General features: G+C 36.7%; 1 protein-coding gene across 1 annotated transcript in view; it reads left to right on the top strand.

Moving 5' to 3' along the window:
* The window catches only part of RORB (RAR related orphan receptor B), a 130,335-nt gene extending 121,285 nt beyond the window's left edge, over nucleotides 1-9,050 (top strand). The window contains exons 7-10 of the mRNA XM_057425814.1: nucleotides 1,094-1,201; nucleotides 2,295-2,405; nucleotides 5,820-5,932; nucleotides 6,384-9,050. Coding sequence (XP_057281797.1) covers nucleotides 1,094-1,201; nucleotides 2,295-2,405; nucleotides 5,820-5,932; nucleotides 6,384-6,539 — 488 coding nt within the window. The 3' untranslated portion in view covers nucleotides 6,540-9,050. The remainder of the gene's footprint in view (nucleotides 1-1,093; nucleotides 1,202-2,294; nucleotides 2,406-5,819; nucleotides 5,933-6,383) is intronic.
* The last annotated feature ends 7,202 nt before the right edge of the window (nucleotides 9,051-16,252 follow it).

The following is a 16,252-nucleotide window of genomic DNA, read 5'->3' as shown; positions in this document are numbered from 1 at the left end:
CAGTGCTCTATACACAGAGGGCTGTGGCTCAGTGTGGGGCTGGAGTTAGGCAGCAAGCACAGGTGCAAAGGGAGAGGATACAAAGACCCTGGGAATACACAGGCAATATTCTGGAAAAGCAGAATTGTGGCATGAGAACTATTTTTTTAAAGCTCCTTATGCTTCTGCAGATGCCAGTGATGCCAGTTTACTTCCTTTGTTTGACTGGCGAAGCTAACAACACAACTGCACCTTCAGTGAAACATTTAGTTATATTTGACTGTACCAGCAGACAACCCTGTTTATCTTCAACATGTGTAAATATGTCAGGTTTTATTTTCTGGTTTGCTGTTAATGCTAAGCAGGAGTTAGAAAATCAGGACTTGTTACTCAAAAGTGTGTCTGCAAAAGAATCCTCAGATTCACAGTTCCTCTTACAGGTGGATTTAGTTAAGGGATGTTTGAATTTTTTCCCTTCATTTTCCCAAACCTTATATTTTGCAGTTAGGATATAATATAGAAATCTAAGGAGGGGCATGGGGGGATCTTTTGGCTATTCCCCAACTTTAAAGCAAAAAAAAAAAGAAAAAGAAACAGGAAAGTAAACCCCAATTTAGGGTTGTTCTTCACATTCCTCTAACTTCTGTTTTCTCTCTAAAAACACTTTGTGGTATTCTTCCCCTCCAGCCAAATGAAGCTGGGATTTATATATACATCGAATGAACCTGCTTTTTTGTATACATTAAAAAGCCTAACAATAACTCATATTTCTTTAAAAGAGGCTTAATAAATGCCTGATTTTCAGCGTAAAATATTTCAAATCGGAAAATTCAGGTTAAGCTTAGGCTGCCAACTTGCTGCAATAGGGGGGTTGGGAATCAATCTAAAGAAAAGGTAGTTAAGCTGGACCAGAAATTACCCCTTTCTATATCCAAAGCAGACAGAAATATGTTTCTGTCATTCAAACACATATCATCTATATGTCTTTAAAGAGCGTCGATCCTTGCTGATGTTTCTAATAACTGATGTATCCTTAAATATTTTAATGAAAATTCATATATTCTGATGGTTTGCAGTTAAGTGTGGTGCTTTTGCTCTTTCTCATATCTGATAGGCTGCTTGGAAGTGGTTTTGGTAAGAATGTGCCGTGCCTTCAACCCACTCAACAATACTGTTCTGTTTGAAGGAAAGTATGGAGGGATGCAAATGTTTAAAGCCTTGGGTATGTTGTTTTTTTTTCTTTTCAACCAATTAAATTAAGCCACATAGTGGCAGATTTGTCTTTCTGAAAATAGTGACCCACAATGAAAATCTCCAGTAAATGTTGAATATCCAAACCCACGAATCTCTAGGCTGGAACTGAAAAAAGGAAAGATGACTCCATTAGTTGCTAGCAGTGATAGTTGTCATGAGGGTTTTTCAAGTAGGTTTCTTACTCTGCCAACTGAAGTTTTAAGAAAACATTAGTTTATGACAGGATCCAAGAAGTTTATCATCATAATTCAGTTATGCATGATATATCAAATCACTCCCACTAATTGTGTCCTGCAGAGGCAATTTTAGCACCAGCAACATGGGGACTAAACTGATGAACGACTACAAAATATAGACAAGGACTTAACTAAAATACTGGTTTGCCCAAAACTTTTAAGCTCATTTACATTCATGCAATGAAAGAATTGCATCATTTCTCCACATGATATTGAATGCTACCTGAAATGTTAATAGCTAAATGGATATCTTTTGCCCATCCATGAGACTGATGCATTATCAGGACCAAACTCAAAGAGAGGGATTTGCTTCAGATATATGTAGATCTATCATATAGGCATATATTTTTCTTATTTGCATATGGATAAATGTAACACTACTTTACGAGCTTAAGGCATTTCTGAATATGCATTAGTTAATTTATTGTGGTCTTTATGATGTTTTCACAAATTTTCCTGAATATTTGTACTATTAATAAAATTATATATGTGAAAGTTATTTAGGACTTATCATTCACCTCTTTTCTATTTAGTATCTGTTTAGAAATAACATTTCTTTTCACACTGGGAATAGAAAATACTCTCCTAAGATGCCATTTTTGTTCAGGTCATGCCCCTAACTCTTGATATTTCTTGTGATTCAGTGGGTGTTTTAGTGATAAATTTTAAGGGTAGGTAGAATTGTAATAGCTGATGTAAGGCAGTTGGTTTAGAAGTACAGACATGCGCTCATGATTTTTTTTAATACCAAACCAATGTACTTTACATGTCAGGTTAAAGAGTTGATAAATTTCTAGCACTGATTTTGTCCTCTGTGGTCTGCAGGTTCTGATGATCTGGTGAATGAAGCGTTTGACTTTGCAAAGAATTTATGTTCCTTACAGCTAACTGAGGAGGAAATTGCCTTGTTTTCATCTGCTGTTCTGATATCACCAGGTAATTTCTCATTCCAAACACCATAATGATTCTTTTTTTCCTCCTAGTCCACCTCTATTTCTACCTACTTAAACAGTAGCTGAAGCTGTATTAAGCAATATTAAGCAATGTATTAAGCAATGGAAGAAGGTGTGAATTACCCAAATATACCTCATTCTCCTTCTGGTATATTATCAGAAATTAGACATACTGGAAATATATCCAAAGTGTGAGGATAACAGACATGGAGGACTGTGCAGATAAGCAGTGCAGGCTGACATTCCTCCAGACCACATACAGAGAAGGATGGTACTCATGGAGGTACATGTTCCTCCTAGCATTTTCAGGGACCTCAAACCTCACAGCCCTGAGCAGATTATCTAGTTCCTATAATTGGCTTTTTTTGTGAGTATAAGCACAAGAGCAGTAAAAGTCTGTGTGAGGTCCTGTCTGAATTTAGTTCCAGGTGAAAAGTGGTGATTCCAGGGGCAACATGCTCTTTTTCATGTATTCACATATCACAACTCTGCACAAGCAAGCATTCATTCAATAAGTGCTAGCTGCCTGACCACAGAAAAGAGATCTTTGTGATTGAATCAACTCAGAAGGTGGACTGAGTAGATAAACTCTCAGTTTAGTGTGGGATTTTTGAATGTGCCTCAGGGGAGGTAGACTTCCAGTTCCCACTAAGTTCTCCTCTTGAAAGGCCTTCACAAAAACTCCTGCCAGAATTTTTTTTTCGAGCATGTTCTGCTAAAAACTTCCTCTAGGTCACTTTGCCCTTTTGCACATCTATGGTGGAGATTATGTGAGGCAGAATTAGGCTAGCACAGATGGTGTCAACATGCTCATTCTCATCACTAATGACACCCACTATAAAAATCAAGCATTGCTTCACAGAAGCAACTGCACCAGTCCTTCCATCCAGTAATATGGGTACACGGATGTACTCATATTCAAATTTATTTTCTACAGAAGCCATCATCCTGAAAGGTGATTCATCTGCCCTTGATCTCACTGTTTAAGCAGTTTTAAGTAAACCAACTTTTTTTTGTTTACTATTTTGTAAAAAAGATCTACTTGTAGACCTTTTCTTTAGATTGATTTTTTTTTTCCCCCCATTGCAGCAAGTTGGAAGCCTAAACTTAATCTGAGTTTAGTCCTGGGCAGATATTTTCAATTTGAAACAGAGTGGTTCCATCAGGAGTAAGGGGACCTAAAAGCATCCACTAATACAATTGTTAAGGCTGCAAAGCCCAGTGTATGACCCATTTTCTATTTGAATCAGAGCACAAATCCAGATCTTCCCCTTTAGGATGGACCTAACCACTCTGCTTAGAGATGATTCTTTACTTTGATTTCTGATGTCAGAGTTTAAAAGTTGCCCAAGGAGTCCAGGAAGGTTGCAGAGGCATCTCCACTTGCTAACATGCCAGACTCAGGTGGTAAGACACTTAACCTGGCTGTGAAATTCTGAAATTCTGACTCACAATCTTCCTTTTTGCAAAAACAGATTTCTGAAGTTGTCCCTCATCTTCTTGCCTACATTACTCTCCAGGCTAGTGGCCTGTGCAGTCTTTAAAGGTACACAAGTTCAAAACACAAACAAAGAAGTACAGTTGAACCACTGCTTCTTGTATCCTCTGTGGGTAGACACTGATCTATTGTCTTTTCTCTGCACTTTTATAAATATAACTAGAGGTATATAGTGCATTCCAGCCAAATTTGCAGACAATGTCGGGTGGTAGAAACAGCATTTTGGGAGACAAAGTTAACATCCATCGTAAAAGTTTCACCTAGCTCTTGTAGTAAATTTAAGAACTATTGTGTTATATACAGCATGATCCATGACAGATAAGTGATTAAACCTGTCCTCCAATAGCCATAGAATATTTTTAAGCTTATTCTTGTGACAGAAAGATAAATCCTCAAGTATTTCTGTCTATGGTAACTCATTTTAGCTCCAGTCTGCCACAGTAAGCCTTGATTGAACACTATTGAATGGAATGTTTTTGCAGTAGCATAAAATTTGACACCTAACCTGTCAAGTCTAAATATTACTGTGTGCTTATTTGTGTAGTGACTGCGTGTTGTCTCAGCTAATTCTATTTCTACGGTCACCGGTGGCAGAGGATCCATTGGCTTACCTTCTGGGAGCGTGATTCTTTCGGCTTTGCAAAAAAAATCATTTTCTTTTCCTGATCATCTATTAGGAAGCTAGAGGCTTGGTTTTGTTTCTTTTCACAGTACTTGGTGGTAAACACTTTTCATACACGCCTCTCCAACAACAGTCAGGCAAATGACAGTCATACTCCTCCCACGATGAAATGCTATTCAGCTCCAGCCTCTGACATGTGCACACGTTGAAATGGTTGACGTATTATTTCTATGCATTATTTCAGTGGCTGGAAATTAGTGAAAAAGCTGTGAAAGTGAAAGGCATTTTCCTTCACCTTTCAATTTGTACATGTAGATTTATACCCTGTGTTAAAATAGATTTTCTTATTTCCTGTTTGAAAGCTAAAACCTATACCCAAGAATTGGTTTGGTTTGAAGGACAGAGGGAGAAAGAGACAAGTTTGCAACATGGGAATACAGAAGTTCAATGGTGCTGTAAATACACTGTATTAATGGTTTGTGGATTGTCTCGGGTCTGCTACTTCTCTTCCTGTGTGTTTGTCTCCAGAAGCTATGACTTGTGAGAATATAGTTCTTAAGGAAGACCACAGAGACTTGGGTTTGAATTCAGCAGAAGCCATATAGGTTTCCAAACAATTGTGTCTGTAGCTGTTATTCTCCCAGATAATCTTTTATTTTGTGTTGTTTTAAAAGAGAACATTTTTAAATAATGAGAAATTTGCACTTCAAGACATTGCAACAACTCATAATTCTGTTGAATTATTAAAGAAAGTATTTTGAAGGAAGCCATTTCTTTTTATTCAGAATATAATATTTGGTCTCAAAGTGTTAGCCTAGTAAATGACGAGATATACTTTATTTTAATTTTTAAATAATTATATTCTGTTATTTTCAAAGAACTTTTTTGATCAATATTTTTATTATTTATGTATTAAGACACTGAGGTAACATGACATGTTTTTCACCTAGCCAGTATGAAGTTAAAATGCTGATTGTACCAACAGAGAATATTAAAATGGTTGGGCCTTTTTTCATTTCTACTCCTATCTTTAACATCTTGGTTTAAACAAAGAGATGCAGGGCTAACATTGCATTTCTCTACACTTTGTTAATTAAACTCAGGTGATCCTTTAATGGATTAAGAGGCTTTGTGTCTGAAGTCATATCTTAATTATCATGCAGTCCATCCTCATGGGAATTATGAATGCTGTGAATGCTTGCCAGCATGGGACATTGTGTTCATCCATGAGCGTGCCTGTGCATCTTAACTTGAGCTCTTGCTTTCCTTTTTTACAGATCGAGCCTGGTTAATAGAGCCAAGGAAGGTCCAGAAGCTTCAGGAAAAGATTTACTTTGCACTTCAACATGTGATCCAGAAGAACCACCTCGACGATGAGACTTTGACAAAGGTAAATTGTTAAAACAAATAGCCAAGCATTCCTTGATCATGACTGTTTTAGATTTTTTAGCAATTTCTCCATGTATTGGCACATTAATGTAAATTAAAAACAGCATTTTAAGTGCATGCAGTGAGCAGGAGAAGTAAAGCTAGTCTTACTGTTTTTTGTTCAGTCCACCAATCTTTTTAAATGGTACCCTCACAAGAATGACACTGCATTAAAAGCATACCCCTGGAGGCACTTACTTCCTAATGCATTTTTGACACTTGGCTTAAATTTCCAGGACAATTGTTTTTAGCCTTGTGTAGTAAGGACAATGCCTGGTGCTTTTCATAATTTTCATGGAGTTCAGAATACTGCATTTAGTTACCCAACAACATGTTAACATAGTTCTTTTGGAAACTGTAATTTACACTAAATTTTCTTACTCTCTCTTACTTTTTATTTTAATGTCTCGCAGTTAATAGCCAAGATACCAACCATTACTGCACTTTGCAACTTGCACGGAGAGAAACTACAGGTATTTAAGCAATCTCATCCAGACATAGTGAACACACTGTTTCCTCCATTATACAAGGAGCTTTTCAACCCAGATTCAACCACTGGCTGCAAGTGAAGGGGATAATAGAATTTTCACATAGTCATGGAATGCATCACTATTAAGGAAAAAAGAAATGTTTTCATGAAGAACTTATTAAAAATGTCACTACTGCAACACTAGGAATGTCCTGCACTTAATAGAATTATTTTTCACCGCTACAGTTTGAAGAATGTAAATATGCAACTCTGAGTGGGGATGTCTTTTTTCTCTTTTCTTTGTTTACCTTTCTTTTTTTATTTTTGAACTGACAATGATTATACAAATATGGGTGTTACCTTTTTTTTTTTTAATTATTATTTTATTGGGGGATGGTTTGGGAGACAACTGTTCCTAGAATTTTATTGTAGATATACATGAGAATAGAGCAGTACTTTGCAGTATTACTCTCGCTGTTTATTGTTCAAATATAATTTAAGAAAATGCCACTTATTAGGCTTGCCTATTTCTATGTTTTTAGATAGTTTAATGCATGTGGAGATTTGTAGCTGTCTTGAAAATTACAGTGCATGTATGGAATACACATATATATGTGCTATATACTTTTATATATATATATTTTATATATATATATATGTAGGTATTATATGCATACATGCTGTAGCTTAAAAATCCCATGCCTACTTTTAAAGGATGCTCAGACCCAGCTTCATGTATTTCTTACTCTCCAAGTAATGTATTAGATTTACTTTGGGCAATGAAGATTTGCTTTGCCAGTCAGAAGTTATTTATCAGATGCTGATGTATGATTACAGGATCACTTCTGAGATATGTGTAATGTAGTGCACATGTGCAGCCTGGAAATGAAACATCAGGATTGTATCAATGGTGCAAAAGCCTTGTCTGGAAGATCTTAGTGAGGAGAGGAAAAGTTTTCTTGGAATTTTCTTCCTGTTACAGAGATAGAGCATATATAATAGTGAACATTGGAAGATCCTGATGTCAGTAAAGTATCTGAAACATGGAGTAATAATGTAGACTATCCCACATGCATATTTTTCTGATTCCATACATGATTTTGTTTTATATATACTGCTTTGAAAATTAGTTGTGAGGCTTGTTTTTTGCTGAACTCAATGGAAAGACATGTAGTGAACTCAGTGAAAACCATAGGAAGCCTAAAATGTAGCTCTGAAGAGTAGCAGCAGAGGGAAGAAGGGAGGGAAGGAGGAGGAAAGTCAAAGTGAGCAATGTCCATGGTTAGTTACAAAGGCTAATATCACTGTTTCTGACATAGCCACCATCTAGATGGAACTCATGGTTTCCATTAAACATATATGTATGTCACAGACACATGCATATATGTATGCGTATAACTGTGTGTATATAACTGTACATATATACATATATAGGGTTGATCTTAGATGCACTTCAGGAGGGGAGCAAAGGATTAGGTCTTTCTTTTCATCTGAACTCACTTTATGTGTGCAGTTGCTTGCAAAACCAAAGGCAAACACAGAGGGTAGTGGAAGACTGCCATGGACTTAATCTTGTGGATTAATTAAGGTTAATTAGCAGTTATGATTTATGTATTTTGATACTGGTAAAGATACAAAACACAGACTTTTTAGCTATAGAAGAGGGATTCAGTTTCTGCTATGTCTCTGTCCTTACCACCATTTCTGCCTGCTGAGAGCTTTTGCAGAGAAGTCTCCTCCTGGGAGGAGAGTGGAGGGAGTGGAGCAGAAATAAGCAGCAGGTAGCAGATTAAAAATGAAGTGAAGGCAAGGTGACGAGCAGATGCATTTCTTTATTTCAAATCACACAAAAGTCAGTGCAGTCTGAGGCAAAGCAAGGAGGCACACACTGGCAGGAGGGCAGAAGACTCGTCAGCTGCATGGCAGAGCAGTGTCACAGGGAGCCCACTGGACTCAGATGGGCACCAGGATACGTGCAGAGAATTAGTTTGTCACAGTGACAACTTAATGCCTCCAGCTTTTCCAGCAGACTCACACACCTCTAGTCCTGATCTGCTCCCTTTTCTGCATGGCCAAATAATTCACAGGCTATTCCACCTACTTCGTGGAGTTTTCCCTTTCCCTCCATCAGCTGGTTTGCAAGTTTACATACATGTTTCTGGACAGAATCCAGTCTAGACAACATCAACATGTATTTGCTCTGTTTTAGCAATGTCAGACCAGACACAAGGGTAGTTACAAACTCTCAGCTAATAAATGTTTCTCTATAGGTCCCTTACAACTTAAAAAAAATTAAAAAGTAAAACTCCACAGCAAAGTTTGTGCTGGTAATTGTGTTGCAAACATAACATACTCTTCAAAGTTACTTAGTCTTACAGAACAGCAATATCTAAACCACTTTTTTTCCTCCAAATTCAGAGAACATTTTCTGATCTTTGCTGATTACTTTAAAATGTCATCAACTGACATAATAAAGCATTACTCTTGATGCTTCTTTATACTACTTAAACCCTAAGACTGGCATTCCTTTATAAGGCAATTTATCTGTTTGCAGCCTTTTTTACATGGCAAATCCATGAATAGGACACCGAAATCTAACTCTCTTGTATCACAAAAACTTAATCGCATTTATGTATTGCTTGTGTTTTTTTCTTTAGAAAAACAATCAAGTTAGATGAACCTTAAAAGTGTTCAGTTTTAACTTCAAGAGGTTAATGTTTTCCTTGTCTTTTCCAACACAAGAACACACAAATATGTGTTTGTTTGAAATCCCTTATAAGCTTGTTTTCGGTATATCAAAAGTAACATATTTAGCCAACCCACGGGAATATAGAATATGTGATAAATTTTTACTGTTCTTAGTGCTGATAAATAAAGAGGTTAGTCATTTTTATAAATAGTCCTTCACAATTATGTGTTAAATCTTGAAAAAGTTTTGTTCTTTTCAAATAAACTAATCAGTCCTTGGGATTTTTTATTTATGTCATAAGCAAGATAACCACATGGAGATCACCAGTGAGAAAGACATTATTTAATCGTCCACAGGGCTTTCAATCCTTAAAGCACTAGACTTAAATCACTGCAGCCTAATGACTTTTACAATCGGTAAGGATTACTGCCACTTTTTAAGGGTGCAGAATTCAAGGAAAAGAAGTTAAATTAATAGCCAGGCACCACACAGGTAGCAGCGTACAGTCCTGGAACAATAATGGATTCTTGCCTTTTTCCAAAAAATATTACAATGCTGGTATACAAAATCTTCATTGCCATTGATAGGCAATAGCCTGTACAAACAATTACAATCATTGCCAACAGATTTTTTTTTTTTTGTCTTCAAATAAAGTTAATTATCAACAGCTTGCTCTATTTTTGTTACTATTTTTACAGAATTTGAGCAAATAAACTTGTAGTTTATTTGGAAAAATAAAAATCCTTTCTTATACATTATTTATTTGTGGTAACTAAGGCTGATAAATTTTATTTATTTTCCTGTGATTTGGGATTGGCCACATAGGTATAGTACCCCTTATGCCTGTCACTGACTGAATATAGAACAACAAGTAACAATCACATGGTACAGGCTAGATTTTTGTTGCTGGTTTTGATGCATGGTAATTTATACTCAAGATTTCAAATTCTTGATATTGAATTTCATATGTTCCAGTTATTCATAGACGTTAAATAATAAAATAACATGAATTTGAGTAAATAATTGCATAATCTACTAAAAAAATGCATTTCAGAAAATATTAGTGTTGTACTTCTTGGCTTTCATGAGTCCACAGTAGCATCTGAGCCCTTCAATTAAATATTTAAACCTAGGATTTGTCACATCTGCTCTCTGTAGTAATTTGTTTTGTTTGTTGATTTTTTCAGTGACAAGTTTTTCAAAGAGGACACATTTTTTAATGATTGATTAACCCAAGATCTTTAACAAAAGGATATATAAAGCATGTATTCAATCTTCTACTTTTCGCATTGCTCTCAGATAATTCAGCCACATTGATCTAAATTATCCTTGGCATTGAGGAAGCAGATGTAGGCTGTTTATTACACTACAACAGACTTAATTTTTTGTATAAATGTCACTTTTGCCAGCTTTTTGTATAAAGAATTAATTATAAGAGTCATATTTCCTTCTAACGGAAAGACTGCTTTAATGATTGCTAGAAAAAAAAACTGGGTAGTGGAAGACATCTCAGTTGAGCCAACTTGTTTCCAAAAGAAATGTATATTTTTTGATAGGTTTGTGATAGGCAGCATTTAGGAATTGATTTTGAAAGTTGTTAGGCTCCCTTAGCTCTAACTAGAGCGACTAAAAATGGAGGCATCTCAGCACCACACAGAAGGTGCTCACCCCCTCATAAAGTCAGAGGCCCATAGTGTTAAGTGGTCCCCTTTGAGCTTTGCAGAGCACAAGTCAGATGTTATACTCATACTTGCATTTTAATGCTCTTACTTCATGCTTCCCATTGTTCACTCCAGCTCCACTTCACATTTTATTCCTCCTGTTGCACTGTGGGCACCAATGCTGTCTCAATGCCTGTGCCAGGTAGTGGTGCTCCAGGTGGAGCAGCTACCAGATCTGCCCATGAAGATGAGCTTTATTATGTGATTTTCTTTGGTTTCATGGTGGCAGCTTGCACAGCTCTATGTTTCCTTTGAGACCGTTTGCAGGGATTTCTGATGTAACAACTTCTACACAAGAGGGTGCAAAGCTGCTCTTGTGTGCTGGCCTCTCAGCCTCCCACCATCAGGCTGTGAGAGCTGCTCCAAGGCTGCAGTAGTCTCACAAATTTGTCAGACAGGACAGTCAGAGATGTGCCGCTGATGGCACCTTTCCCTGTTGTCTTTTTTGCCTGGTCTAAAGTTGTGCTACAAAGCCCCTTTGAAAGATGTTCAGGCTACCCCCATCCTCCATCCTGACTCTGCGCTGATTGTGCTGTTTCCAGAACACCCAAGGTCCAGCCTGGAAGCTGCTTCCAATTTCCAGAACATCTGTTGGATGTTCCAGTAACATAGCACTAGGCAGTAAGATCAAACTGAAACAGAAAGAGTGTTTTGTCTAGATACGTTATGTCTAAGCACAACTGAAATGGAAACCTGAAACAGAACAGCTTGCTTTTCCCAGGCAATGACAAAATAGTGTATTCACACCCACCAGCCTGTACCAGTGGTTTCTGCTTCCAGTCTACAAACTAACTCCTGTCTCTGACATCCATTAGGAACAGTGTGTTGGAGACCCAGTCCTCTTCTTTCCTTTTTGAGTTTCACACTTTGTAAATGACAATCACTGCTTGACGCAGATGTTGCACTGTATGCCACTCAGGGATGTTTCATTACTAAAAATAGATATATAAATATAACAGTGATAATAAGGAAGAGAATGTTGGAGGCTTTGAAGGGCACAGGTTGAGTGCCCAAATGAATGCAACCCAGACAAGGCTTTCAAGCCAGTGATTATAATTAACATTGATATAAACTGAATTCACTGTCAGTATTTCCTCAGCTTGATGCAGGACTCACTTCACCATTGTTTCATGATCAGTGGAGCCCTACTGACCCATCAGTTTGTGATGTTAAAGGGCTTTTGGAGACAAAATGCAAGTAAGCTTTGTATGAGTTACTGAATTTAGACAACTGACAAAAGAAAGTGCAGCTTAAAGGTACTGAGTTTATGTACCATTGATGTGAGCTCATATTCAGAATTGCTGCAGTCATGTAATCAGAAAGGTTAAGACATGGATTCAGTGATAGTATGTCACCAGTGACAGCATGCCGAGCTACCACATGGAGACATGACTAGAAAGAGCAGGCAATATAAAGTGGCTAACAGCTACCCTTTCCTCTCAGGGATGCACAAAATTGTAACTACCCCCAGGCTTCTGTAGCAACACTTCTCCATGGTATGACCAGTCCTTTTCTCACCTCAAGCAAACATGACCCTGTTTTATAGTGTGTTAGTGAAAAATGCTTCCATTTCCTAAAATTTTGAAATCTGCTTCGGCTTATCCCTAGTCTTTCACCACATGTTTTCTATAGACATTCTATAATTACAAGAACACATACAGAAAAACAAATTGCAGTCATTGAGTTAATTCCAGGTCTCCAACCAAGAGGTCTTCCTCAGTTTTGAGTATGATCGTTGCTCCTATCCCCAAAGTGAGTATGTATGGGTTTTGACTCCCTCCATCTTCTGAACTCCCTACACCTAGAAGATAGGTGGATGAATTCAAGAGATGAAAAGGAGAGGCCAACATCCCTATGCATCAAAAATTTTGTAATTATATTATTTACCAATTGTTCCATTGCAATCTGAATGTTAGTCTTTCAGGTTGCTGGGAGCTGTGTCCATGAAATTCTTGTTAGCATGATACCTGCCTGTTAGAAAGTAAAGTCTTCTGGCCACGGAACTTTGCCTCTATTTCCTTTTTGTATTACTCCTGACTCCTAGTGAATGAAGTATGGAGAGGGAGATGATTCATCTTAGCTCTTTTTCTAAGCTGATCCTTGCCTGCAGCCTTCAAGGAAGGCTCCTCAGAGATAGGAAGCAGGCTCCTCCCAGCCTCCTCATCCTCAGTTAGCTGTATTGTTTCTGCATGCATTGTCCCTGCAAGTAAAGCTGTATGTGCCAATGAGCCAAACAAACCAGTAATTTACCATCCCAAATGTGGTTTGCAGCAGATCACTACTGTAAAAGCCATTTCTGTAGCAGTCTGCAGACAAAAGCCATTGTGAAAAGACCTGAAATTTCTACAGTAGCTCACAGAACAGTAACTTTTTTAAAAAGGCAGCCTGAATGTCCCATGACGTGATAGATGTGTCACTGCCCTCCAAATGATCCTTGCATTTCATTTGTGCTGAAAGAATAAGGAAATACACAAAATGGTCTGGGAAAGGAGAGATATTTCCTGGTTGTTACTTCAGGCAGCGAGGATAACACTGCTCACAGTGAGCTCAGTAACATGATGTACTACATTTACATAATTTCATCTTCCTCACAATCCAAGCACAGCACATAGAATGAAAGAAAACATCATTGGATATAGCAGCAATAAATAAATTATAAGTGTTTCTTTGTAACTGTACTTGCAGAAATTATTTGCTTTGCACGTGGTCTGTACGATAAGGAAAAAAACTTCATATAATGTAGATATTACTGGACTTACGTATTTGTTGGATTCAATGGATGGAGCTGCTAATTTGTGATCGAAGACACTGCTGTTGAGAAAAATGTATGTGCTTCAAGAAGAGGCTCAGGCCCTTGTTTATGGCTATACATTGGCAGCAGTAAAGAATGCTCGATATAAAACTCTGTCTGAACATAATTTAAAAACTGTCTCCTAGTTTTCAATATTATGATCACGTTGGGTCCCTTATTTGGGCACCAAGAGCACAACTAAAAAAAAGCAGGGCCATATGGCCAACCACAAAGAATAGGAAAGAGCAGGCTTTACCTTGAAGACTGTTCCAAATAAAACCAGCTTATTAAAAAAAAATAAAAAATTTAAAAAAAAGCACTTATACTTGTCTTGATTAGACACACAGCTTAATAAGTCAAAGGAACTACATTAAGCTGTTGACTTTGGGGATTCAGATTCAGATGCACTACATTTGTGTTTTTTTAATGTGTCACTTCAGTGTCAGAATCAGGCAAAAAAGGTGTTTTCTTGTTAGTAAGAAATGCTAATAATCATTCAACCCTACAGAGTGTGGACTACTCATTCTCGTGCAGTAGACGGGGATTTATTCGTGCACTTACTCTTAAAAAGCCACTGAGTAGCATAGCCGTGGTAGTCTCTTTCTCTTGCATGACTGCAGTGTGACCTCTAGTAGGCTAGAGGGAGCGGCTCTCTGATTGTATTTGTGGCCACAAATGAAGCACAACTGAACTCTAAACTGTTATCAACATCCAGCTAAATCAAATGCATGGGGTATTTTGAGATTTATGCTAATCGCTGTGAGATAATTCCCATGTTAAACTAATTATTCTGGTTATAACAAGTGGACGATATAAATAAAATTGTAATCAGAATAGCAACAAAATCCCTTATTTTATAACTGCACTCTCTGCCTCATCTGATTAACACTAAAGAAAGTTACTTAAAAACTTAACAAACAAAACAAGAAGAAACCTGAGTATGTATTGTAGAAATGTAGAAGACAAATAAAATATTTTTTCAAATGTAATTACTTTTAATATATGCTTGTGGAAGGTCTGATACTATGTATTCTGTCTCTGTAACTTTTTCTGTAAATAACTTGGGACAGTGAATACACTGATTTTTTGTATGTCTCTGTTTAAGCATAAGACTTTGTAATGATTTTTTTTTAAAGAGGAAAAACTTCAAAGAGCAAATTATGTACTTGCTTCCTGTAAGTGTAATGTACTCTTCAGTTTTTATGGAAACTGATTGTAATAGATAAAGCCTTTTGACCAGCCGTTGATTTTAGTGTATACTTCTGTTTGTAATGGGGAAAAAAAAAAGACGGGACTGTCAATGAAACATGATCCCAGTGAGTCTGTGCAGTGAGTATTGTATTAATACTTGCAGACTGCATTTGACTAATATAATTTGAAGAAAGGTTGCTCAAGCAAATAATGTTTCCTTACAGCATATGGCTTTTACAGATCCTTCTGGCATTAATTATATTAATAGAAACCTTTCTTTCCAATGAGCAAAATATTTTTATATGCCTTTAATTACTTATTCAACTTTGAGGTCAGATCACTCATTAGCTGTAATCTGAAGCCATAACTGACCTTCACCAAATACATATTTTAAAGATCATAATAGAAAAAGAAATTATGTCCAGATAATCAACAGCTATAATAACACAGGCAGGAGCATAAGTAACACACAAAGTATTTGGATGCTTTTGCAGCATCTCAATATGACTTTAATGGCTAGTATTTTATGATTAGCAATTTATAAAAAAGAGAAAACATAATTAAAATAGATATTTAGATTTAAATGAAACTTTCTAATATTTTTGAGATATCCCTAAAAATGCTTCCTTGCTTTTAGGATTGTGAGAGAAAGTGATTTTTCTTATACTTACCACTTTCAAATATCTTATGCTTTTATCCTATTTCCAGTTCTTTTTGTTAGAGTGAAATGAGATGTTAAGACCCAGATCTCCAAGCCTTGAGATAGTTGGTGCTCAGCTGTAGATATAATTTCTGTAAATCAATTTGATTTGAATTTTGGGGGTGTGTTGCTTGCTACTTGATAAGCATGCTTACCAGTGTTGGTAACACACAAGAATTGCATTGCCTGTCAAGAAATATGATAAAAAACAGTCTTATAAAATATGAATAACATTCAAATGAATTGCTCTCAAAAGCTGAATAAAAATTTTTGTCTAAAATTGAATGTCTCATAGAGCCAGCAGTTCGGGTTTTTTTTAAGCTTAATTGTATAATAACTGTGATGTATCTTAACTGGCTTGTAGATGCAAAAAGCAAAACCACAAATGAACCATGACATTCTGGGTAAAAATATGTTTCCATTGAAACCAACAGCAAAATCCCTCACTGATTTCCATGGAGCCAGAAGTTCATCCAGCATTTTTACATCTGCAGTTTTCTTCTGATCTTTCTCCCTTGTTTAATATAACTGACCTAATTTATGTGTACGTGAGTAAAAGTACAGCCTGATTCATTTAGAAAGTGACCGTTGAGGGTTTTTTATCATGAATTTCGTAGGACCAGCATCCCTGTCAAATGAAAAGGTTCTATATTACTTTAGAATGTAGTAGATTTTTGTCTTATTTTACGTCCTGTAAATTATTAGTTCAATACAGTTAGCA

Source organism: Pezoporus wallicus, unplaced genomic scaffold, assembly GCF_028554395.1.
Source record: "Pezoporus wallicus isolate ANWC-B61680 ecotype Strahan unplaced genomic scaffold, APGP_CSIRO_Pwel_v1 contig_7485, whole genome shotgun sequence".
Classification (NCBI taxonomy): domain Eukaryota; kingdom Metazoa; phylum Chordata; class Aves; order Psittaciformes; family Psittacidae; genus Pezoporus; species Pezoporus wallicus.
The sequence above is the reverse complement of the archived record's forward strand: the minus strand, read 5'-3'. Positions and strand labels throughout refer to the sequence as shown.